The sequence below is a fragment of the Brassica oleracea genome, chromosome C1 (assembly GCF_000695525.1).
Source record: "Brassica oleracea var. oleracea cultivar TO1000 chromosome C1, BOL, whole genome shotgun sequence".
NCBI lineage: Eukaryota > Viridiplantae > Streptophyta > Magnoliopsida > Brassicales > Brassicaceae > Brassica > Brassica oleracea.
Window position 1 is genome coordinate 10,761,796 of NC_027748.1, and position 10,063 is coordinate 10,771,858.

General features: G+C 38.0%; 2 protein-coding genes across 2 annotated transcripts; one reads left to right on the forward strand and one right to left on the reverse strand.

Annotated features, from left to right (window-relative positions):
• Window positions 1-2,493: 2,493 nt before the first annotated feature.
• Window positions 2,494-4,024, forward strand: LOC106311504. Its single transcript, XM_013748692.1, has one exon. The coding sequence runs from the start codon at window positions 2,670-2,672 to the stop codon at window positions 3,834-3,836; it is 1,167 nt and encodes a 388-aa protein (XP_013604146.1). The 5' UTR covers window positions 2,494-2,669; the 3' UTR covers window positions 3,837-4,024.
• On the reverse strand, window positions 3,877-9,437 carry LOC106311496 (RRP12-like protein). Its single transcript, XM_013748682.1, has 18 exons — window positions 8,897-9,437; window positions 8,261-8,807; window positions 7,921-8,178; window positions 7,672-7,763; window positions 7,114-7,324; window positions 6,778-6,959; window positions 6,466-6,696; window positions 6,167-6,348; window positions 5,917-6,010; window positions 5,775-5,831; window positions 5,543-5,677; window positions 5,312-5,380; window positions 5,098-5,211; window positions 4,849-5,010; window positions 4,648-4,776; window positions 4,464-4,565; window positions 4,307-4,380; window positions 3,877-4,235 (listed from the first exon to the last, which is right to left on the reverse strand). Exons 1-18 carry the CDS (start codon window positions 9,416-9,418, stop codon window positions 4,007-4,009), a joined length of 3,390 nt encoding a protein of 1,129 aa, XP_013604136.1. The 5' UTR covers window positions 9,419-9,437; the 3' UTR covers window positions 3,877-4,006.
• Between the last annotated feature and the right edge of the window lie 626 nt (window positions 9,438-10,063).

A 10,063-nucleotide genomic window follows, 5' to 3' on the forward strand; every position in this document is an offset into this window, starting at 1 on the left:
TTTACGACGAAACAGTTTTGTCGTTACGTTACGAGGAAATAACGATGACTTTAGTTTTTCACGTAAATTCGTCGTAAACTCGACGCAAATTTACGAGGATTGTTTTTCCTCGTTAATTTTCGTCGTTAAGCATGTGTTTTCTTGTAGTGGATGAACATATATGTTGAGTTTTTATTAAAACTGTGTATGAGCAGTAGAACTTCTCAGCTATGTCTGATTAATAGTGATGTGGAGACATGAAGATTAGCCTTTCTGATAATATGACTGTTAAAATTGCATTTAGCTACTAACAATAAATTTAACGGGTACATTATATCTTAACAATATTATGTTGTATTACTTAATCTTGTTTTACACGTAAAGTACTGAATGTTGCAGTGGTATAGTGGTTTCTAAGATTCTATTTGACCACAAATTAATTTTCAGCTAACATAATATATACAGACTAAATTTTAGAGTTACACACTGCATAATTTTAAGTAACGTTTGGCAACAACAAAGTTAATTGTTAATATATGTTAGATATGTAACACAACATATTAGTTGCTATAGAATATTTTATCGTTAAGTAATCTTAAATTGAGTTTTACTGTTTTATCCAGCAGTCCGTTGTCTGTCCTGTCACCCATCGTCTGACCTACTCCGCAGTTTGACACACACTTTCTATTAACTTTCTGTTTCTGCCAAATCTTTATTCAATAAAGAAATGCATTTTCGTCCGTGCAATACCAAAATGTTACTTTTTTTTGGAGTTATCCAAAGCCATAGATATTCGGCCAATTTGAGTCTTCTTTGGGTATATTACATCTATTGTCCCTTAATATTAAAGATAAAGAATGAATAGTTTGTCATCTTGAGTTTCATTGCTAAAGTAATGCGATGGACAGTTTACCGAGAATTGTATCGTTGCCATCCCTAGAGAGCGTTACATGCATTTAATGATATCACATCAGAGTTAAGACATGGAAAATACATGGTGTACGACACTCGAACGCCAAGTAATAGGTGACCGACAGAAACGTAAAAGCTATTTGTATAAACAATGTGACCCCATAAACTGATAAACACTACAAACAGAAATCTGAAGCTACTTGTATAGACTATAGACTGAATTTATGATAAATATGTGTTGTTATTGTGATTTTGTGAATGTATATTCACATTCAGGCAATTACCTTTACATTACAGATACTCAGATACTTGTATATATATAAGATCATATTTGATAAGCTCTCACCTCTTGTAAATTATTGAGACGCGTTCATTTAAATGCATCATAGCTTCTACTATAATATGCGATATTGATCTCTCTACACGTCCTTCAGAGTAGTCCCAAACTTGACGGAACCGCTAGAAAGCTTTTTAACATTCTTATCAAGATCGGTCACGGATCATTCTACATCCTGAACGTCTTTTCATGACACATGACTGACTGAACACTTGCTCCATCCATTAATTAAGAAACACACTAAATATACGGTCAGTTTTTGCCACGTATCATATACCTAATCAATAGAGCATCTCCCATTGGAGCTCTTAAGAACCTTTGCCTATTGAGTTCCACAAAATTTATAGATCCAACAAATATTTATACTTATTATATAAGTATATATATATACATAATACATATTTTAAATTGGATGTGGTCTTAGTCGCTAAAAAATTTCAAATTTTACATTTTGGTTTTTTTTACCAGGCTTTTTTTCTTAAAACTTTGAATGGTGACAAAAAATGAGTAATAATATTATTTCTTTATTTTTTAAAAGGCTACGTATTTATAAGTAATAGTTTTCTTCACTTTTTCATTTTTTATATCGTAAAAATGAAATGAAATTGTTCTTTCTTAAATATAAAAAGAAACAATCGTTCTTCTTTGTTTTCCTTTATTATTCTATTTTTTATTTATTCACTAAAAATATTTATAATACAGTACATGACAACAAAAATTAAGTTGCAACACTCTACATGTCAAAGGTTTGGAACGGACTGCAAGGATTTAATCGCCATGATTAAGAAGCTCCATGTTTGGCCAAGCTTTACAACGAAATTGGAGAGAATACAGACTCTGCATATATGTTTATCGGACTTCAAGATTATTCATATTCCACGAGCGCAAAATAGGATTGCAGACTTTTTAGCTATGACATCAAGATCTTTCTATAGAAAACTTCATTTTATTATTGGTTGTTATATTACAGTCTGATCATCCAGACATAATAGTTTTTCGACGTAAAAAAAAAAAAGACAACAAAAGTTAAGTATTGATGTTACTATTTTCCGAACAAAAACAGCTTGAAAATGCCATTAGTTAATTATTCCGTTAATCAAAAACAATTCGATCTTTGAATAGGTCATTCAGATAGTATATTTTCCATTCTGAAGAAATTAAAATTGACGTCGAGAAGAAAAAGTCTGTAATAATAGACCAAACGACGAATATTCTTTTACTCAACGAGTAACCAAAGAAAGAAAAGCAAAAAAAAAAAAAACATTAAAATCTCTTTCCGACACGAACATGCTTTCCACTATTTCAGTTCCTGCTTTCATCTAAACTCTCAAAACCCATTTCTCTCTGTTTTCTCCCTCCCTCTTCAAAAATCTCTCTCCTTTAACCTCAGAAACAACAAAAAGGAACTCACTTTCGCTTCGATTCGTCACACACTACACTCATGGCGCCGGCGACGGAGTTTCAAGGCTCATTCCTGAGCCGAATCAGCATCCGCCGCAACCAGATCATCTCCATGGACGTCAACCACGAGCAAGAGCTCGAAGAGCTCGAGTACTTTCAGAAACACGTCTCCGACCGTTTCTCGGAGCTAATCTCTCCATCTTCGCCGTCTGATCCGATCCTCTCGATCCCATGGCTACAGAACCTCCTCGACGTTTTCATGTCCTGCGAAACGGAGTTCAAAGGGGTCCTGTCCACGGTTCGGATCTCGAAGTCGCCGTCTTTAGAGAGGCTTTTATCAGAAATGCTCGAGAGGATTCTAAAGGCGCTTGATATATGTAACGCCGTTGTTAACGGTATTGATTCCGTTAGACAGAGCAGGCGTCTAGCGGAGATAGCCGTCACGGCGCTTAAACAGCGGCCGTTATGTGACGGAAGCGTTCGTAGAGCGAAACGTGCGTTAGCGAGCCTTATCGTTGGGTTAAACGGAGATGTGAAAGATAGGAGCAATGGAAGTGGCGGTAGTAGTAACCAGCAAAGGACAGCGTTTAGGTCGTGGTCGTTTGGACAGCGCAGCAACGTCACCGTAGTAGGAGGTGGAGGATCGTCTGGCCACGTCAGCAAGAACTGGTCTGCGACGAAGCAGATTCAGGGGATGGTTGGTAATCTCGTCTTGCCACGTGGAGCAGAAGCCTCCGGGCCAGCGATGCCGGTTTATATAATGAGCAGTGTTATGGTTCTTGTGATGTGGGTGCTAGTAGCTGCGGTTCCTTGCCAGACAAGTAACGTTCTTGTGGCGCCTTTGCAGCTTCCTAAGCACCAGAGCTGGGCTAGCGCCGCTGTGAACATTCAGGAGAGGATTGGTGAGGAGATGAAACGGAAGGAGAAGCGTTTTGGTGGTGGTGGTGGTGGGTTGATGGAGGAGATGCAGAGGATGGAGAAGATTGGGTTGTCTTTGTTGGAATTCACGGAGAGGTTTAGGTTTCCGGCAGAGGAAGTGGAGGCGGAGGAGGTTGCGGAGGAGGTGGATGAGATGGATGAGATTTGCCGAGGAATGGAAGTTGGATTGGAGGATTTGCAGAGACAAGTGAGAGAAGTGTTCCATGGATTGGTGAGAAGCAGGCTAGAGATTGTGTCTTTGGTTGATCAAGCTTCTGCTGCAATCTAATCTAATCTCTTTTTTCATTTTCTGGGGGTTTTTTAGTCTTTTAAAAAAAAAATACTAATCTTTGAAAAATATTGATGTGTATAATCTACAAAACGTATACATACACACCATATGTTTGGTTTCTGATATCTGAAAACTGCAAAACTGTTTACTGACTGAGATTATAGGATTCATGATGCTTTCCTGAATCTGTTAGGCTTCCGTGTGTCTTTTCCTGACTTGTGATTGTTTCCAGAAGCTACCCTATGTTTGCCGAAGTTTCTGTTACCGGGGCGCTTTGGTCCTGTTCTTCCGTTAGTGTCTGAATGATGTGTGCTCTTATGACGTTTGAATTTGTTGTGTTCTTTGCCACCGTCTTGTTTGGCTGTTGTTTCTGATGAATGATTTCTTTTCCTTGGCCTGTATACAAAAAATTAATGAGCAAGCAGTGATTTGATTAGATATGTGTTCTTCTTTCTAAAGGATCTTACTCTCTCGAGGAGTCGATGGATGTAGTCTGTGAATCATTGGTTTCGTCTTTGTCTTTTGCTTTGCTCGAACGGTTCTGCGCATAAGATGAAATTTCCAAGATGTTGATAACATCCATTTCTTTCAATGTATACAATTCAAAAATTCAAGAACATTTACCTCTAAAACTGTCTGGAGGAAACTCTTGTGCTTGTCTGGTGTCGCTAGTTGGACTGCACGGGTACCACACTTCCTTATCATAATCTCAACTATGATCGTTACCTAAATATGCACATGAGTTTGGTAAGTCAATCATCACGTTTTTAGGAAAGAGAAGAATCACTATCACTATTCTCATTATTACCTTTGATTTAAAGTAGTGTCTGGAAACAGATGACCAGGGGAGGATCTCATATAAGAGGTTCTGCAGTAGACTCTGCAAGTCCTGAGCTTGCGATGTCGAGACTAAAACTTTCACAAAACCCAAAACAGCCTGCAGATACACTATGACGAGTGAGAAACTCAAGGAGAAAACATACTTAAGAGGAACAAGAGGTAGGCTTACTTTTATAATCTCAATGGATTTGGTGTGAAGCAATGATAAAACAGAGGAAAGAAGCTCCGGTGACGACAGGCAGATCTCAGGGTCTTTGTATATCAAGACAGATAACGCAGACACTGCTCCACTCCTTATGTGTGGTGATGTTCCAGAAATGTAACCACTTATCTGAAGAAATCATGGATTCTGATTAATCATTTTGATAGATAACGAGAGTGGACTAAATTGATATGAGAGCTTCTCTGATGCGCTTACCATGTTAATCAGTTTGGGACAAAGTTCATCACTGTTCATAGATGATGAATTTTTCAAGGTGGTATATACCATAACCAGTGCATCACAAGCTGCTTTCCTATGTTCTTCTTTCCCCTGTAAATGCAAAGGCAAGATAATGTAAAAAAACAAATGTTAACAATTTGTTTACTAATCGGTATTGTTTCCCTTAAGCAGAAGCAAACAGCATGCTTACATCTTTAAGTGTAAGGATCATTTCGTTCAGGATAAGGAAAGCCTTCTCATTCTCCTCCTCGGAGCTTGACTGCATAGAGAAAGTAAGACATTAAGAATATTGGTCACTGTCTTCGTAAGGCAAACATTGAATTATACATTCTGGATCTTCTGAATTAATCTACGAGCCATTAGGACGTGGAAACATGCAAATATTAAGTTTCAATTGATACAAAAAGATATATATTTACACCTGAATTCCATGAGCCATTAGGACGTGGAAACATGCAAATCGACTTTTAGAAGATGCTTCATCCTCCGGAGTTTTATGGCTGAGTAACATCTCTATGACCTCTGCAAAATGAGATGAACAAAACCAGCCATGTTCCTGCACCAAAGAAGGCAAATCAACATAAAAAAGTATTGAGTACCATCCAATGATCAGTGTAAGAGCTGCTATAACAAGTTCAAAGCGGGTAAGCAACCTCTAGAATTCTACTCAGTGTATTATAAGCCCCACGAAGATCAGCCTCATCAGTGGCCTGAAACCAAAACAAGTCATAGATCAGCCTCTACATAAGAAAATCTAATGAAATAAAATCTCTAAGTTGAAGTTTAGTAAGATACTTGGAAACTTTGGCGGACGAGATTATATATCAGTTCAATAAGGTCTTCTTTGGCTCCTTCCACAAATGAAGATGCAAGATCCAGGACAGCACTCCTGCAAGCGCGTGCCAAAGAAGTCGGATCATGTATATGAGAATTAAGAGGAAAAAACTTTATATTTACATGGATGTGTTGCTAACACAATATAAGAGATTTAAAAGGATAAAATTTAATATACAATACAGGGCACATCATATATCTAGAACCATACCTCTTTAACTGTGTCTTTGTAGCACTGTTGTAGTCTTTCTCTTCATCATTTGAATCATTAGACTGATTGACCTGCCCTTTAATTTCGCTCTCACCAGCAGGATCAAACTTATTTAGCAAGGAAATTAGAATCTTTTTCCTCACTGAAGAATCCAGAGTAGAAGCTAAGCATCCAATTGCAACCTGACATTACAAGAGCACAAATGATGTAATCTTCAGCCAATCAAAACTTCAACTACTTAGACCAAACGAACACACTGACATATGCTGAAGAAATTGTTTAAATTTTGATTTGTAAACCTTAAAGTCTGCACTGATCTGCGTGCCTGAGGCAGTTAATACATCGACAAGAGTTTGAAGCAGCTCCGCCGAGCTGGATGCCAAAGTCTTCATGTTTTTCACTGAAGCCTTCTTCGAATAGTGAAATCTACTATCAACCTCTGGTTTAGCATCTTCACTTATATTGGCGTTTTCTTCGTCGTCCATATCTGTACTGAGCTTAGGTTTTCTTTTATTCTGATTTACAAGCATCTGAAAAAGCAAAAAATTAATGACACTGAACTTTGTAAAAAACAATAGAATGTTGTTTAGGTGAGATGTGAAGGAACTCACCTGCAGAGAAACGGCCACGGCTTCATGCATGAAAGATTTTTTCTTTATAAACTTAACCATCAGCTTCACTAAAGATCCAAATTTCTGGGGCACATCAATTGGGTAGTTACAAAAGGCAGGTAACAGTTTCAGCAGCTCATGACCACATGTCCGCAACGTTTTCCCGTGACCTGACTTTTTAGCTGATGAACCAGAACATACATAAATGTCATTGAAAGAATTGTATATTCTTGCATGATGTAAAGCCAGTGGCGGAATAGTATAGTAAACCCTGACTGTAAAGTATATTTTAAATGCAAATAAAAATTATCACTGTCTGCATAGAAGAGTACCTACCTTCTTTAGAAGTAAGCATCAATGATTTTGCAAGGGGAACAATGTGGTCAACGTAATACTCAAGAGATGCCCCAACAATATGTCTTCTTAAGATAGGAATTAGCCAAGCATTTGTGCATGAGTGACTCTCAGCATGAAGGGTGATAGGAAGAAGTGTTAGTAGCTTCACTGGCCCCATGGCAACCACTGCAGCCCCAATGCATTGTTGAACCTGCAGATAAGTCCAATCTATTATAAACAAATAAATAAATAAATATAGATAGACTCTTCATATCGTAAGAAACTGCGAACAAAAAAAAAGATAATGAGGATCAAGATGTCCTTTTATTAATTATGAAATATTTATTGAAAACATCTTTTAAGTACTCAATGCACCAGACATTAATAAATATAACTCACGGCCTTCTGAACCAACCCCATTCCTAAAGTAAGTAAGAAACCAAAACCATAACTGTAACACAACAGGCCCTTTCGTAAATCGTAACAATAATATACATTTTGCAAATCCAGAAAGTTCTGGAATATTGGTCAAGCCGGAGCATTATTATTAAAACTTACATATTGTGAGCTAGAAGTGCCTCCAGCTGCGTTTTTCATCATGTCTGCAAGCTTTAAAATGATATCCTTTGCGAGAATATATGAAATGCCTCCTGAAATAATGGGAGATAGAACTCAATATTTATGTGTTAATCGCATCAACTATATATTAGCTTTTCTTGAAAGTAAAATGTTTGCTTGTAACATACTGTTCTGTAGCTAATATGTTCAGAATGATAAAACATAGCACCCGAGTAAAAGTGCACCTACCAAGTTTCTCAATCAAAAGACCTGTGACAGTTAAAATGTGCTCCTTTGGAATTCCATCACATGAGTTAAGTGTACTCTCAAAGACAGTGCATACACTTCTTGCTGCATTTATATTGTCTCCACCGGCTAAGTTACCCTCATCTTCACTAGACAAGCTTTTCTCGGTCAGAAGATTATCAGTATCAATGTAGCTGCTGATCAAATCTTTTAATATAACTGAGGCCTGGGATGCAACATCTTCCTCGGAAGTCAGAAGACCTAAAGCATAGGAAACGGAAAGTTTGAATTCATTACAACAGATTGAAATCCAAGTCCGTGTAATGAAGAACAAAAGAGCTACCTGTCAATGACCCACAAACTAGTGGAAGTTGCCTTAGACACAATGTCGGTTCCACTGAGTTGGCTTTCTCCAAAGCATTTTTTAACAAGGTACTCACATGAAGGACAGTGTCAGCAGGATTCTTCTCTTGTAAAGATACATAACCAGTCAAAGAAGTTATGACTCCTTCAATCTCAGGAACAACAACTGTATCTTCTGAACTCTTGAAGATAGTATCAATCGCTTTGAGAATCTGCCTCGTCAGCGGCGAGAACTGAGACCCCATAAGCTTACAAAGTTCCGAGAAAACACAAGAACTAACTTCCGCAGAGAGAAAAGGAACTGTAGCACTGAGAACATTTAGCACATGTGCAGCCTCTGCGTTCTCAGATTTCAAAGCCGACTCAACCTTAGAACCTTCCACAATCTTTTTCGAGCTTAGTTCAGACAGAACAGACTTATGTTCTTTAACTAAAGCGTATAACGTATCACTTGCTTCCTTGATAACGGTAGATGACAGGAGAGAACCAAATAGCTTCTCCAAACACTCTTGAGCGCATCTTCTGACCTAACAGAGAGCAAACACACACAAACCCAAAGATTAAAACTTTGAGAAGAGGGCAATACAATATAACTAGAATTAACAAAAGGTGATACCTTTGGACGTTTATCAATAGAGAATTTGAGAAGTGAACCAAACCCAATTCGAATAGATTCCCAATCATCCAAATCGCAAAACCCAACAAGCAAAGTCCCAATACACTTCACACCAGCTCTCAAGCTAGCAACACCTAGCTTCTGCCCTTCTCCATCAATTGGCTTCACAAGAACACCCACAGCCTCACGAGCCATAGTCGCTGAGATTCCTCCGTCGGGAACCAGAGGAACGACTATTGACAAAAACGTAAGCAAAGCAGAAACCGCCATGGGATCCTCCGTGGAAGAATCCAAAGAGGATATAGCGGCTGCGAAGAAAGCAGGAGGAGACGGAGGAAGAGACTCCGACGTGAGAATCGAACGCATTGCGGCGGCGGTGGCGACGAGGTGGCGGTGCTGGGAGGCGGAGGACTTAGCGTAACGGTCCATGAGCTGCTGGCAGATGTCGGAGTCGCCATCTTTGAAGGAGATCTCGTCGGTTTCGTCTGCTCTGTTTTGGTGCTCTGCTTCAACGGCGGCCATAGCTCCGAGAGGTTTTTGATTTTAGGGTTTAAGGGAAAAAAGAAAAACAGACTTTATAATCCAAGTGTGGAAAATATCCGGTTTGATTTACCCGTCTCTAATTCTCTGATTGGTTTAGTTTAGTTTGATTTTATTAGGTTTACATTTTGAGTCATGTGGCATCGGTTCATCCCATATATAGACCAGTTTATCCAGTTTGATTTCTTTGATAGTTGTTACCCATCAGATCTGGAAACAGAAGTTAGTTTTGAAATCTTGTTTCTAAAAAGAATACTGAAAGTTTACATTTCTATTTTTTTTTCAAATACGTATAGTTTGTAGAACCATTTTGCTAAATGTTTAACTATACTAAAAGTTTGTGTGAGTTGAAGTTTTAGTTCAGTAGTCTAAAGATGCATGATATTTTCTCTATAGGTTATATTTATATATGTACTAATGTACATCTAACTTATTAGGAGAATAACTCTAAATGTCTCATACCCTCCTGAGACCATTCCCACTACTCCCTCTCAATTCATACTGTCATTTTATTTTTGCATTCCCAAATTTAGCCTTTACATTTAATTTTCCAATTAAATAAACAAACTATCCATAAATAAATCCCCATAAATTAGATTTCCAACCACCTGACCCCACAGACAACCT

Excerpts from the sequence above, each read along its gene's own strand:
- LOC106311504 (XM_013748692.1), top strand. The coding sequence starts at position 2,670 with ATGGCGCCGGCGACGGAGTTTCAAGGCTCATTCCTGAGCCGAATCAGC.
- LOC106311496 (XM_013748682.1), bottom strand. The coding sequence starts at position 9,418 with ATGGCCGCCGTTGAAGCAGAGCACCAAAACAGAGCAGACGAAACCGAC. Across the intron at positions 6,960-7,113 it reads GATGCTTACTTCTAAAGAAG|CTAAAAAGTCAGGTCACGGG; the intron begins GTAGGTACTCTT and ends CTGGTTCATCAG. Across the intron at positions 6,349-6,465 it reads AGATCAGTGCAGACTTTAAG|GTTGCAATTGGATGCTTAGC; the intron begins GTTTACAAATCA and ends TTGTAATGTCAG.